The sequence below is a fragment of the Nicotiana attenuata genome, unplaced genomic scaffold (assembly GCF_001879085.1).
Source record: "Nicotiana attenuata strain UT unplaced genomic scaffold, NIATTr2, whole genome shotgun sequence".
NCBI classification, from domain to species: Eukaryota; Viridiplantae; Streptophyta; class Magnoliopsida; order Solanales; family Solanaceae; genus Nicotiana; species Nicotiana attenuata.
In genome coordinates, this window is record NW_017671980.1 from 184,322 (window position 1) to 200,668 (window position 16,347).

The 16,347-nt window shown below is 35.0% G+C and overlaps 1 protein-coding gene across 1 annotated transcript; it reads left to right on the plus strand.

Moving 5' to 3' along the window:
* The first annotated feature begins 49 nt into the window (after nt 1-49).
* On the plus strand, nt 50-5,214 carry LOC109211153 (secretory carrier-associated membrane protein 1-like). The gene is made up of 13 exons (XM_019374651.1): nt 50-418; nt 1,536-1,595; nt 2,504-2,614; nt 2,716-2,778; nt 2,987-3,020; nt 3,136-3,258; nt 3,731-3,793; nt 3,880-3,973; nt 4,091-4,136; nt 4,225-4,292; nt 4,442-4,490; nt 4,674-4,739; nt 4,823-5,214. Exons 1-13 carry the CDS (start codon nt 356-358, stop codon nt 4,907-4,909), a joined length of 927 nt encoding a protein of 308 aa, XP_019230196.1. The 5' UTR covers nt 50-355; the 3' UTR covers nt 4,910-5,214.
* The last annotated feature ends 11,133 nt before the right edge of the window (nt 5,215-16,347 follow it).

Sequence of the window (16,347 nt, forward strand, 5' to 3'; positions counted from 1 at the left end):
CCCCACACCAACCCAAAACAGTATTCTAATTTTGTATACCAATTATCAACTAATCCTCCAAAACCCACAAAACCTATATAAACCCCCCAAGATTTCTCTCTTCTATCCTAACTTCTCACATGCCTTTTCTTTTCTATCACATGAATTTCCCAAAATTTCTTTTGGAAAAGTAGAATTACAACTTGCTTTCACATAAAGGAACAAACAAATAAATAAATCTGTTACAACACATCAATTCATTGTGATAAATACATAATTGGATCTATCCACCCCCTAAATCTAAACCCCTACTTCTTCAAGATTTTACCTTCAAAACCCCATTTCTAGATCTCTCCACATTTGCGCTTTTTTGGTGATGGCTGGACGTTATTACAATGACAATCCATTTGATGAAGAAGAAGAAATGAACCCTTTTTCGGTAATTTCATATATAAACTCTTTTTTGCTTCCTTTTTGTTTATGTATCCCCCCCCCCCCCCCCCGTAATTTGGATGAATTCGTGTGGGTTTCATTTCTTGTTTTAAAGGAAAATGTGGGGTTTTGTTGGTGGGTTTTTCAGATTTTATTTGTTGGTAGGGTTTTGTTTTTTGTGTTAGAAACAGAAACGTATCCAAGATCTGGGTTCGGGATTTGCCATATTATGGGTTCTAGTTCGGGGTTTCTCCACATTATGGGTTCGGGTTCGGAATTTTGTTTGGTGGGTTTTTCGGATTCTTTTTGTTGGTGGGTCTTGTAGAAAGAGAGACTGACCCAGGATTTGAACATTATGGGTTTGCGATTATACCATTAGCCCATTCGATTTACTAGGTTCAAAATGTACTATTTGTACTTGTTTAGTGGACTGTTAGACATATATACTGCATTCAAGCCAAAGCTAAGTCAGACTCTACATCCGCTCCCCGACTTAGAAACAATGTACTTGTTGAAGATGATATTGGGGTTGATTTTGTTTATTTGTTTTTCCTATTTCCGGATGTGTGAATGTCATTTTGGTTTTTGGTTTCATTTTACAAATTTCTTCTTGTTTAGCATTAATCAACTGGAGAATATACTGAAAGATTCTGTGGGGGGTTTTGTTCTTTTAGGCTTAGGAGCTAATTTAACTTCATTGAACTGGCTTGCTCTCAATTCATATTGTAGAATACATAACATAGAATTGAGCTGTAACTTGATTTTGACTAAGAATTACACGAGACAGAGTGCATTGGCTAACTAAAAAGTTGGTGACAATCGGATTTTTGTCACATTTTAGTGTGTGGAATGATTTTGCTGGAGATATAGAGAGAATTTATATGTCACCGAGCAGCTTTATTAAAGGCAGGAAAAGAATCACAATTCTTATGCTGTTGAGTTTATATTTTGATTATTTGAATGGTAAAGTCATTAATGTGTTGCAGTCCTAGAAAGAACGTATTTGGTGTATTGGTTCTGTAAAATTTTGGCATATGCTGCTTGTATTTATGTGACCTACATGATTAGTTTTGTGCATTTTAGATAATTGTCTTCATAAGATAATCTCCTCCTTTTTTCTTAAGGACCAAGGAGCTCGAGGAAAGAGTCAATCAAATTATGGTGGCGGTCCATTTTATATGACGGTAAGCTTATTCCTTGCTTCATAATTTGATTTTCGCATTTTGAAACTATGAGCTGTTCAAAACCAATACTCTCTCTGTCCCACTTTATATGGAGCTGTTTGATGAGGCAGGGAGTTTAAGATGTTAATTTCATTTATATATTATATTTTGTGATAATTGAAGATATTAGGATAATGGTTGAAAATTTAGTTAGAACTTAGACATAGTTTAGTGATTTTGAATTTTTGAAAGTTGTGAAAGATGTATAGAAATGAAGTGGTACAGAACATTTTTGGACATCCCAGAAAGGAAAGAATGTCAAAAAAAGTGAGAAAAAGGTAGTACCTGCGAATCTGAGATCTGTAAATGAATAAAGATCTTGAAAATTAAGAAAGACATTAAGATCCTTCTCAAAAAGGCAGAGGTTAAGGGCTTTGTATTGTGAAAGGACCCCCATCACCTAGAAGGCTAGAAAGAAACAATGGACCTAGAATATTAGAGCCAAGAATGTCCTCGTCATCCAATAGGAACTGTTTTCAAATATTTTAAACTGATTTTACAGTAATAGTGAATGCCACAATCATGTAAGTGGTTCCAAATAGTGAATATCTACCCACACTACCCCAAGAAGAAGGCTGTTTTTTCGTCCTCCACATTGTCCTCTGCCCATAACCTAATTTAAGACTGCAACGAGTTTCTGGTTACTGCTTTAGTATAATTTGAACTCTGATAAAAATGGAACAAAAATCCGTTAATCATGTTAAAATTGGACTTGAGTCTTTATTTCCGTTTCTTTTCGACATATTAATGCGATGCTTGATCTTTGATTCTTGAACTAGTGAGAATGTGGATGTGCACGTTCTCTTCTGTTCTTCCGTACCAATCATGTATTATCTTGCTTATGCATTATTTTACTCACTAAATCTCAGAATCCTGTAAGTGTTGCCCCTGCTACAAACTCAAGGCTTTCACCTCTTCCTCATGAGCCCGCTGACTATGATCGTGGTGCAACTGTTGATATCCCTCTTGATAATTCGAAGGTGAAACAGAATAGTTAACTTTAACATTTATACAATTTTCTTGCTTGACCACGGTAGTGGTGTTTTGTCGGGCACTAAGACATGTTTATATAACATTTCAGGATCTGAAGAGCAAAGAGAAAGAGCTTCAAGCTAAAGAAGCTGAACTGAGGAAAAAAGAACAGGTAGGCTTGTTTACACTCTATTGGGGCTACTTATATCATTCTTTTGCTTAGGCTACATATGAAAAAATCCAAGTTCACTTTTTTTGACATTATATAGAGAAATATTTTGTTTTAGTTTTTTTTTTTTGAAAATCAATGGTGTTGACTATATTTGTCTTTAGGCATTCTATACACTATATTAATTGTCAGTTTTATTGGTCTCATTTAGGAACTGAAAAGGAGGGAAGATGCTATAGCAAGAGGTGGTTCTTGACTGTATCATATACATTGATTTTTTGTAAATATGAACTGAATTAGGGCATCTGGTTGCTGCTTTCCTTACGTGTGAGCTGATTTTGTTTCTGTTTTACCCTACAGCTGGGATTGTCATAGAGGAAAAGAATTGGCCACCTTTCTTCCCCATTATTCATCATGATATCGCAAATGAAATTCCAATCCATCTACAGAATTTGCAGTATGTTGCATTCACTACATTGTTGGGTATGTTTAATCTAATCCCTATCTAATATTTCTGCAAATATTCTTCAACGTTTTAGTTTACATATCTATTGGAGGTTGAGATGCATACTAATAACTCTTCCTACTTATAGTAGGTTGCGTTTATTTTAAACAAAACTTTATATACGGTTCTAGTGCATTTCCATTTTAGATTTCTAAATCTCAAAACCATTTTCAGGCAACAAATTTGTTGTGCAAATTACCAAAATGACTGCTCAATTGTGGATCTTAAATATCCCAAAAAATGCAAGTAATTTTTCTAAAAGAATCTGTATCTTAAAACTGCCACTCCAGTTGGAGATAAAAGAGAACGGGGGAACATTGCTAAATAATGTATTAGAAACGTTTTAGGACATGGTATATGATTTTTAATTGTTAAATCAGACAATTTTCTTTTAATTTCTCTCTCTAATTAATGCACTTATTAATTTAATTTGGGTATGTTGAGTTGCAGGCTTGGCAGCCTGTCTTCTATGGAACCTAATAGCAGTCACTGTAGCCTGGATCAAAGGACAAGGTTGCTGCTGAACTCGTCCTTTTACAATTAATTTTTTAATCCTTAAGTGAAAATTAACCAGCTAACTTTCTTTTTTGTCATTGTAGGTATAACTATCTGGCTTCTTGCTATAATCTACTTAATATCAGGTGTCCCAGGAGCCTATGTGTTGTGGTATCGTCCTCTTTATCGTGCAATGAGGTACCACTTTGTGTTCCTTCATTGTGGGAAATAACTTTTACACTACCTATCTATTTATTTGATAATGCTCTTCTACCTCGCAAAAAGTCTATTTCATTATTTCCATTCTGTTTGCAGGACGGATAGTGCACTGAAGTTTGGGTGGTTCTTCTTATGTTATCTCGTAAATGTTACATCACCCTTTTTAGTTTTTCATCCTTTTTAGAGTTGATTTTTGAGAACAATACTGATTGTTTATATTCATCTTGTAGTTTCACATCGGATTCTGCATCATTGCTGCTGTGGCACCTCCAATCTTCTTCAAGGGGAAATCTTTAGCGTAAGTTGCTTTGTCATATAGGGACAGGCAGTTGTGCTGGTACAAAGAACTTCCTGGCTGATCTCATGCTTTGAGTTATATAAGTTTTAGCTATATCCGTATACTGAAATATAGTATGACTAATTCTTTTACATTTCCTTGTTTAACAGTGGTATCTTGCCTGCAATTGATCTTTTAGGTTGGAATGGTTTGGTTGGGGTAAGTTTCTTTTGCCGTCTAAAATTTTGCCTGGACTAGAATTTAGTCGCATGGTTGTCTTCTTAAGTTCTTGACTTCTTAATGAATTCTTTTAGACGTTTCATTGACTTGTTACCGACTTACAGAGAATCTGATGAGTAATTCTTTTCCCGCCATAAATGGAAATCTTCTTTTTACTTGCAGGTATTCTACTTCATTGGGTTTGCATTCTTCTGTCTTGAATCACTAATCAGCATATGGGTTATTCAGGTTGAAACATCTGCCCTTCTATCTCATTGCTTTTGCTGTTTTCTCTTACCTGAACATCTTTCCGTGTGCTGTGCAATGTGCAGCAAGTCTACATGTATTTCCGGGGAAGTGGTAAAGCTGCTGAAATGAAGAAAGAGGCCGCAAGATCAACGATGATGGCAGCACTATGACAACATAGGAGCAAAGGCAGCACAGTTTTTTGAGATTCGGACTGTTGGATTCTTTGATTGCGTTCTTCTCACACCATATATCATACTTGAGCGCTGAAAATGTGGTTTCTGAAGTACATAGTGAAGTCAGTGGCGGCTATACTGAAGATGTATTTGTACGTATAATCACGAGCATTTTGAGAAATTCGATGTTAATTGGAAACATTTCCTATCTGTCTCTGGGTATCTTCTTACTCTTAGAACATTATCACCTTATGCTAAGTATACAAAATCATTGAACTGCTCTACTGCGAGTTTTTGTTGTCTGTTGTTTCTATGTGCAAGAAATTGGACATTTCTTGTCAAGTAACGGAATGCAGCAGAGAAAGAGTAGACGATGTTCATACGAGTAGAGCACGGTGCACTAAATTCCCACTATATCGTTGTGTTGAGAAACAGGACAGGAACACATTGGATCTATCGTTCTTTCCTTGCAGTTTTTGCAAGAGGTGAACTCCTGAACTTACGATCTCATGGCGGCAACTTTTCCCATTGCGCTAAGGGAGATGGTCTCATGACGCCAATTTTTTCTATTGCGCTATGGCTCCCTTCAAGTAGATGGTGTTCTTACATTATGATAAAATTATCAAAAGTGAATTGTGAAGAAAACAAGAAATAATAAGAGTAGAAAATTATTTTAAAAAAAATTGCGATCCGGTTGGGGACCTACGTGAACATCTTTTAATTAATTGTTGATAATATTTCAAATAATCCAGCTAGCAGATCTTGTTTCCCTTTTCTTTTTTTCTATTTAAATGTGAAAGAAATATAAATTCTAACGACAGTTTCTCAATAAGAGAGTTTTAAGAGAAAGAAAAAGAGACGGAATTTAATGTTCTAAAGAGAGTTGTCAATCTGATGAGCTTTTTAACTCTTAAATTATTAGCTACTAAAATTTCTTTATCTGCGTAACTCTGTCCTTCTGAAATAGAAAGAGTTTTAATTATGAAAAATAAGGCAGGCTTCATTTTATAGGTTTTGGATACAAAGAATAAAACGAAAAAAACTCGTGAGATCATTACAAGATATATCTTGTATTTCTAGGACTAATTAAGTGTTTAACATTACACTCCTAAAGAGGAAGAAAAGTAGGAACATTATTTATAAATTATGCGTTCCTCCAAGTCAGTGAGTGATTTCTTAATAAACACGAATTAGAAGCTAAGTTTGCAGCACCAAGTTATGAACAACTAAATTAGGAAAACACTAACTTCCGATTAAAAAAGGTAACTCAAATAAATACATAATTCTAATTTCTAAGTAGAGCTGGTCACCATACTCCACTTTTATATGTTACTTTTTAAAATATATCTAAAAAATGTATTTGGTAACTATTTAATCTTATCGTTTTCATTTTAGGAATTTTTACCTCCTATAAAAAAGGTTAACACCTTATTTATTTTAAATAAATACCATTTAAATAAATTATATTCTATAGATACCTTTTAAGGTTTATAGCAAAATATTTAATTTTGGTTACCTCCTAGCCCTAAGCCACTAAATACGCTAATCAGTTACAATATTTTCTTTCTCTCTCTACTTTGATACATCCCATTCTCTTCCTCCATCCCATTAAAATTTCCGATTCTCTTCCTCTTCTCTGTCTAGCCAACGATTCTTTCCATTTCATAAAACAACCAAAATCCTTACTAAATATTCGAAGACCAAGAGGAGTAAACGAAATTTTTGACGGATGGAATATAGAGAACCCAATGGCCAACACGGAGAACCTCCCCCTGGAGAAAGAAAGTGAGGTTTGTGGGCCTACGGCTTGACTTTGAAGGTTCACTATATGATGATTATGACTTAATTGAGCCTCCTACCAACTTTGATTTGGATGATGATGTTGCTAATAGAAGACAGAAGAGCTCATACGTGATATGTACGGGAAGACCGTTGCTCTGCTTAGGCAGCACGATGCGACAGTGGCGGCAGGGATTATAACCCTAAAGAAGATATGCAGATGCTCATCATGAATTTGAAGTATTTGAAACGCAAGACCCATCCCCTCCACCAGATTGTTATCTAAAAAATTTCATTTCTTATTCATCATTTTCTTTCTTCTACTGTTCAAAATCATGCTCTAAATTTATTTATTTTCATTGTAATTCAATGTATCTCGTTGTATTCCATGTATTTTATTGTATTCACTGTCTTTTTTTCTCATTGTATTTCAATATATCTCGCTGTATTCTACGTATTTCATTGTATTCACTCTCTCGCTATATGCCATGAATGTATTCATAAGTTTTTTTTTAATTAATATAATTTATGTATTCAGATGTATTATATAATTTCTCTGAAGAATGCTATGTTTTTGGGGTTTTTTCGGTTGAGAATCTTTTTTATAACTGAAAATACAAATTTTGTATGTTATAATTGAATTTGTTGAGTTATATTAGGAGTCAATTATGTTAATTGATTCACTTTCCCTTTTAAAAATAGTGTAATCCCCTATTTCACGCCGTGAATACAGTCGAATACAATAATCTGTCCAGATGTGATCCCATGTTTCACTCCATTAATACAGTCGAATACACTCGAATACAACAACTGATTAGCTGGACTTCCCTGATTCACGCCTATTTTTGCTACTGTATTCATGAATACAATAGCTTAAATACATCAAATACATCTTATAACCGCATAAAAGATATCTATAATCCGTAATATAGAAAATGGTATCTATAGATGGCTAATTACTACCAAAAGATAGTGTTTTATGAAAATTTCTCTTCATTTTACCACTAATAACATGATTTGTTCGATCCACTTCATATAATTTATTTTGTATGAGAAGAAAAATATGAAAGGACATGTAGAACTCTTGGCATCACCCCTTTAACTTTGGAGGTAAGAACAATTCTGATACATTATAATCACCTCAAATTAACACTCTTTTTCGGGAAGAGTCATATTATAAGAACTAATAAAAGAGATTCAAACGCTAGTGTTAACATCATTCCTACATTTTTAACTTAAAATAAATGCTCAAGTACTACAAAATGACACTGAATATGCATATGTTGATTAGTGTTTATAATAAAGTGTATGTATATTGGATTTAACTAGTTTCCATTTACCACAACTGAATATATTGTAGGACGGTAGACTGGTAGTCTGTTGCCACTACTTTTTCTCAAAGGCAGACAAACTCAATGCTACGCAATAATCATGTGTGATTAAGTTTATTCCACTTACAGCTTGTTTGAATTGTTGTTACCTACTGTCGCATTGTATGTATTGTTACTTTAAAAATAATGTTTATTTTGATTGTTATTTAAATTTTATGTATCGCATCATTAAATTCGTCGTTACGTAACGACGAAAAGTGCAACTTTATGGAACGACCGATTTGGTGTGGTCGCATCGTTATCTTATTTTTTCTTCTCATTTTGGCCTTCCTTATTATTAAATAATCTTATTTTATCCTTTACCCTATCTTTTTATATAATAATTTTACCTTGTACCTTACGTTTTATTAAATAATATTGCAAGTTTATTCTTCACATTGTTGACGCATGACATCATGAAACGATGACAAACAATACAATCTATCCAAACATTGTATACATCACAACAATATAATACAATACAATACGATACGATACATTATGAAACAATACATAACAACCATCCAAATAAGTTGTTAAGCTTCAACCTTTTAAATTAAGTTTCCGACACAGCAGATTACCTTCTCACAATTATGGAGACACACTATAAAGTACAACGCAATGCTAGTAGTTTAATTATCCAAAAAGGAGGTGTTGAACATTTTGGCATTATTGGACTATAGAATTGGAATTGACCAACGAAACAAGCTGGCACGCAACAAATAATAATGCATTAATATAATCCTGAATTGTTTTTAATGGATAATTTTAAGTTATAAAACATTTGAAGTTGGATGAGAAACTTTTGGCGATCTAATCCATGGCAATGTGCAGTGTGCATGCAGTTATTGAAAAGAAGCCTTCTTGGAGAGAGGTGGTGGGGTGGGGTTGGGTGGGTGAGTGTGGGGATGTGGGGTGGGTTGGAGAGGGTGGGAAGGTTGAGAAGGTGTTTTGGAAAATATTTTCCCTTCTCTTGATAAGGAAAACATTCTCCTTTAATTGGAGGAAAATGAGTTCATACGAAAAATATTTTTCAAAACATTTAAGCCAACCAAAAATGAGAAAATTGAAAAATATATATTTTTCGGAAAATAATTTCCTCCGTACCAAACACACCCATAGTTTATACTAATACACCGTCTGGTTTTTCAAACTCCTAGCAAGAAAAAGGATTTGCATGCACAAAAAGATTTTGCAGCTCTGCATTATGATTTTAATAATGAGGTGCTATCTAGATGTGTATTAATCTGTCACCATACTGACAAGCAGGAAGAAAGCCTTAGTGTAACTGGTAATTTGATCAGGATGTCACTGGTTCGAGCCGTGGAAACAACCTCTTGCAGAAATACAAAGTAAGACTGCATATGATAGACCGTTATGGCCCGGCTCTTTCCCGATCTCGCGCATAGCAGGAGCTTAATGTACCGGACTGCCCTACTAACAAGCAGCTTGATGAGTATAGGAAAGGAGAATTAATCTAAATAGCCACCCAATCGCTTACACTAAAGTTGCTGATAGATATATAATAAATATATCATCCATGTATAATATATATATATAATCATTATATAATCAATGTATATCAATTGAAAAAAAAAGAAAATAATTAGGGGTGTTCATAAAAATCCGAAAAGCCGAACCAAACCGAAAACCAAACCAAGCCGACCAAAAAAACCGATACTTTTTGGTTTGGTTTGGTTTTGGTTTTGAATTTTAAAAACCGATCATATTTGGTTTGGTTTTGGTTTTAGTCAGAAAAAAACCGGAAAAAAACCAAACCAAACCAAACCGACTATAGGAGTAGCTATTCAAATTATTATTACACCTATATATATGTATATTTTTATACAAAGTTTCAAAATTTTTATGGTAAATGTTACTCCCTCCGGTCCACAATAAGTGACCAATTTACTTTTTTAATTTGATCCAATAAGTGTCCATTTATATAATCAAGAAAGAATTCAATTTGTTTTTACAAAATTAACCTTATGTACATATCCCTAAAAAGTATTCTTACTCCTCATATTAAATATTTAATTAAGGGTAGTTTAGTCATACTAGGTATTTTTGTATAGAATTTAGTATTTTCTTAATGGGCGTGCTAAAAGCAAATTGGTCACTTATTGTGGACCGGAGGGAGTAATAGTTTGCACTTTTGGTATAGTTCTTTACCTTTACATTCTAGTTTGATTGGTAGTTTTCTTTTGTTAAGTGTAAGAATCCATTCTGTGTTAAAAATAATATATTTTTAATTAAGTCCTTAAATTATTCATCACTATTTGATTCAATTATCATCAATATATCTTTGTAAATAATAGATTTCTCAAAGGGCAATTGATTTGATAGTATTACGTTGAAAATGTGGTCGCCGGAATATGTGTTTGGTAGTGTATGTCTTATATTTAAGAAAAAATCGACAAATAACCGAAAAAACTGAAGAACCGACAAAACCCGACATAAATCGAATCGGAAAAAAACCAACTTAATTGGTTTGGTTTGGTTCTAATATTTGAATAACCGACTTACTTGGTTTGATTTCTTTTTAGGGAAAAATCGATCCAAACCGAACAACAAACACCCCTCTAAATAATGAATTCTACCGAATATTTGTGTACAAATCCCAAAGGAATAAATGGTGGCCCCCTGGCACGCTGATCTTCAAGTACATTCAAGAAGTTGTAGTACTACCAGACAACGTAATCTCCAAACATGACAACTGATAGATATTTAAAATCCTCTTGACAAGAACTGGGCTGATGAAGAAAAGTCATTATCTAGTTACATTAAAGTTTTATTCTTTTATATTTCAATTATTGAATAAAGACCCTCATGTAGGGCCTAACTAAAGGCTTTAATTTGTCAAGTAGTGTATAAGGAGTATACAATATTTTGTCTTTCAAAAGTGCCCTCTTATAACAGAGTAAAGAATTGTACTGTTTTCTCTATGCTTGATCTTCTAATGAAATAAGATACCGTCTCATATATAGTTCAAGCGTAAAACATATCGTATAAAGTTTTGCAAATTATCAAATTCTATTGTTTTGAGGAAAGGAGAATTCAGCATAGAGGGATATAAAGATTGGAATAATTAATTTTTCCTCTTAAAGAAAGAATAATTATATACTCTTTCCATGCCGTTTGTTAAAGAATAAGAAATTACATGACTAACCCTAATATCACGTATGGACAATTGACAAAACAAACGCACGATTACCTACTAGTCCTCTACCATTTTTATTTCGTTGTGACTAACGGCTCCGAAACGACACCCAAGTCACAAACACTGCAAGAGGTCGCTTGGTTGGAAGGAAGTTATCTCATGATTAATTATCTCGGGATTAATTATTTTATCTTTCTATGGGGATAAAAAAATATTACATTCCAGGATAACTAGTCCTGGGATTAATTATAACGCAGTTTTCTACCATCCAAACATGGGATAAACTCTTCTTAAGTTTAGCTAGCGTTTGGCCATAGATCCCAAATTTATTTTGAAAAATCTGATTTGGGTGAAGTTTGGTTTGAAGATGAAAATGTGTTTGGACATACGATTTCAAAACATATTTTTCAACTTTATTTTGGGAAAACATGTATATAATTCCCAAGTTTTGGAAATTTGGCCCAAATTCAGCTTATTAGCTGAATTTGAGATTTCAAATATGTGATTTGAGTTTTGGCCAAAATGTGGGTCAAATTTATGGCCAAACATGGGATTTGAAAATAAATTTCAAATTAAATTTGGAAAAATGTATGGCCAAACAGGGGCTTAGTCTCGGAATTAATTATTCCGTATCCCTGGATGAGCCCTAAGGGCAAAGCACGCGCCAAATATTCACAATGCATAAGGATGCTTTGATTAGAAATGAATAAAGATGCAGAGGCTGCTCAGGAACTAGCTGCCAACTAAAATACAACTCATGACAGAGTAAAAGTGACTGTCGAGCAGTAAAAACTACTCCGTAAAAGCCTTCACGATAACAGTGCCTAAACTGCTGAAACAAGCTTTAAAGTAGTAGTGGTAGTTATTACTCAAAGTTCAGTTCTCAAAACCTCTTTCCATTTCCCATGTGAAGGATTTTCGTTTTTCTTCCTAATCCCCAAAAAACCAATATCTATCCTTCCATGGAACACACGCGCTACAAAATAACAACAACAACATGTACGAAATTGAAGAAGAAATCTAACTGAAAATTTTCTCTGTTTTGTATTATTCATTGCATTGTACATGTATATATATACACTTACATCTAAAAATAAAGAATAGCAAAGAAAAAGACTACGTACAGTTGTCCTACTCTGATTTGTCTAGCAATAACAAAAATATTCTATCTCTACACTTACTATATGTTATGTCGCGGAACAGGCAAACCCGAAAATAAAGAAGATAAATAACACCAAATTTTAACGTGGAAAACCCTTCAAATCGAAGGTAAAAACCACAGGATCACAAAGATTCAAAAAGCTCCACTATAACAATAAGAGAGTTACAAAATTTCTCCAAATTGGCTACACAACAAGTGCCAAACACGGAGCAATAATAGCAACAAGAGCAACAACTAATCAATTCAAGAAAGAGGAGAATCCACAAAAATAAACCTGTTGTTCGAGGCTCGAAATCAAATGTTACGGGAATCAAAATCCGATCTCCACCGTTCAAATCAAAGAACAAGATGTTACGAACACTCAGTCGAAATTTCAGCCCGATCCAACGGTTAACGAATCGTTAACATGATTTGAAGTTGGCTGGCCGGAATAAAAATCTGCAACAAAACAAATACTTTTCTTCTCTCTTCTCTCTTGATGAAAGCTCTCTCAAAAACCACTCTTATGTGCTTAAATCTTTCAAAGACTTGTATCAATGAGCATAGAATAATTCTCCAACGTTGTCCTATTTATATATCATAAGTGGTGCTTTCTCTTAAAGCCAAAACCCACTCAAAATAGGAATAAACATCGAATCTAATTCCGAATAGGAATGGAAACCAAAAAAGAATAGGCTTAGGCCATTGGGCCTTTGGCTGGACAATATAGGCATGTGCCCAACAAACTCCCATTCCAGCCAAGGGGCCAAATGCGTCTTCAAGTAGAGGAACTATTGACAGGCTTCATGCCTGCCAATTTTCTGCAAAACGCATGCTTATCTGCAAGCTTAACTACGAAGTCCTCAGACTGCTCCATATAAATCTCCTCATTTAAATCACTATGAAGAAAAGCAGTCTTGACATCCATCTGCTCAACTTCTAAATCTAGACTTGCGGCTAAGCCTAGAACCACATGAATAGAAGACATCTTTACAACAGGGGAAAAATTTCATCAAAGTCAACTCCCTTCTTCTGGCCAAAACCTTTAACAACTAACCTCGCCTTGTACCTAGGCGCAGAGGTATGATTATCTTGCTTTATTCTGAATATCCATTTGTTAGATAAAGCTCTCTTACCTTTCGGTAATTTCACTAACTCATATGTGCCATTCTCATGGAGTGACTTTATCTCATCTTCCATGACTTCGATCCACTGATCTTTGTGAGTATCTTGCATGGCTTCATCATAATTCTAGGTTCTCCCATATCAGTCAAAAGTACATACTCATTAGAAGGATAGCGCATGGGTTTTTGCTTCTCCTTTGTAGATCTTCTAGGAGAGGTTTCAGGAGCATTCGAAGTAGTTACCTGAGCAGGAATTGGTTGTTGATCAACCATAACTTCATCAACTGGAGAATCCATAACATCTACACCATGATGATCATTTTGATCTTGATCATTATCTTCATTATTGTCTTGGGTTCCTTCATGTGCAATAGGTGCCTTAGCAATAGAAACTGGATCAATATTAACTAAGCTTTCATTACTCCGAGAATCTATCTTCTCAGCTTTGTCAAAATCTTCAATAGTCTGGTCTTCAAAGAATATTGCATCACGACTTCTAATAAGTTTATCGTCAACTAGATCGTAAAAACGATACCCAAATTCATCTTGGCCATAACAGATAAAAATGCACTGCTTAGTTTTGACATCCAGTTTCGATCTCTCATCTTTAGTAATATGCACACAAGATTTACACCCAAAAACTCTCAGGTGATCATAAGAAACATCTTTGGCAAACCAAACTCTGTATGGGACATCACCATCCAAAGCAATAGCAGGAGACAAATTGATAACATAGGCAACAGTGTTAAGTGCTTCCGCCAAAATGCATTTGGAAGTTTAGCTTCTGAAAGCAAGCATCTAACTCTCTCAACTAGAGTTCTATTCATCCTCTTTGCCAAACCGTTCAATTGAGGCGTCTTGGGTAGAGTTTTCTGATGACGAATTCCTTGTTCCTTGCAATAGTTATCAAAGGGACCACAATATTCACCACCATTATCAGTGCGAATACATTTTAATTTCTTCCCCGTATGTCTCTTAGCTAAGGCCTGAAATTCCTTAAACACGCCAAGTGCTTGATCTTTAGATTTCAAAGGATACACCCAGAGCTTACGAGAATGATCATCAATGAAGGTCACAAAGTAAAGTGCACCACCTTTTGACTTTACTTTAAAAGGACCACACAAATCAGAGTGTACTAGCTCTAATAAATCGGGCTTTCTTGAGGGAGGATGGCTATGAAAGGAAACCCTTTTCTGTTTGCCAGCTAAGCAATGTATGCACCTTTGCAGCTTTGCTTGTTTTACTCCAGAAAGCAAACTTTTCTTAGCCAAACACGTAATCCCTCTCTCACTCATATGACTCAATCTTCGATGCCACAATTCTGACAAACTATCACTTTCCACCAGATTTATTGAGTCATTAAGAATAGAGCCTTGTGTCACATATAATTGACCAGACTTGACTCCTCGAGCTACTACTAACGAGCCCTTGGTGAGCTTCCATTAGCCGTTAAAGAGAGCATTATGGTAACCTTCATCGTCTAATCTTCCTGCGGAGATCAAATTGAAAGGAAAGTCTGGAGCATGCTTCACATCTTGAAGAACTAACGTTGAACCATTATTAGTTTTCAAACAAACTGTGCCAACACCAAACATCTTAACTTCACTGGCATTGCCCATCTTTAACACTCTAGAATCAACATGTGTATACGATGAGAAAAAATCTTTTCTTGGTGTGACATGTGAGGTAGCTCCAGAATCTACTATCCAGCTCGTCTCATGGGATACCAAATTGATGACGTTTTCATCATAAGCAAAAAAAAGGTCATCTTGAACTATAGCAGCAACATTGTTCTCGTTATTTTCAACTTTCTTTCCTTCTTTAGTGTCTTGATTCAACTTGCGGCAAAACCTTTTGATGTGTCCTTTCTTGCCACAGTGGTTGCATTTAACATTATAGTATTTGGACCTTGACTTACTTCTACTTTTACCTCTATTCCTTGATCCTTTTGTTCTATCTCTCCCCCGGTCTTCTGTAACCAAGATATCTGCTTGTGAGGATGAACCCTGCGATTTTCTCCTTACTTCCTCGTTCAACACACCACTCTTGGCATATTCCATGGTCACCTTACTTCCAGGAGCTGAATTTGTCAAAGAAACACGAAGAGTTTCCCAAGAGTCCGGCAGAGTATTAAGAAGCCAAAGTCCTTGTATCTCATCATCAAAATTAACCCCCATTCCAGATAGCTAATCAAGGACGCCCTGAAAATCATTTATGTGATCAAGGATAGGGCTGCCTTCCTTTGTATTTAAAGGTCATCAATTGCTTTAGCAGAAACAATTTGTTGTTCCCGGTTTTTGAAGCATAAAGAGTCTCTAGCTTTTCCCACAATGATCTCGCATGTATCTCGTTCACAATATGGTTGCGAACATTATCTTCAACCCATTTTTGTATATATCCACATACTTGTTGGTGCTCGAAATCCCAATCTTCATCGGATATACTCTCGGGTTTATGAGCTGAAAAAACGGGTAGATGCATCTTCTTCACGAACAACAAGTCTTTCATCTTGCTTCTCCAAACATTATAATTTCTCCCATTTAAACATACCATCTTGCTCATATTCGCCTCCATTCCGTAATAACCCGGATAAATAACCAAGGCTCTGATACCACTGTTGTGTCGAGGAAGAGGCAAATCCGAAAATAAAGAAGATAAAGAACACCAAATTTTAACATGGAAAACCCTTCAAATTGAAGGTAAAAACCACGGGATCACAAAGATCCAAAAAGCTCCACTATAACAATAAGAGGGTTACAAAAGTTCTCCAAATTGGCTACTCAACAAGGGCCAAACACGGAGCAACAATAGCAACAAGAGCAACAACTAATCAATTGAAGAAAGAGTATAATCCACAAAAC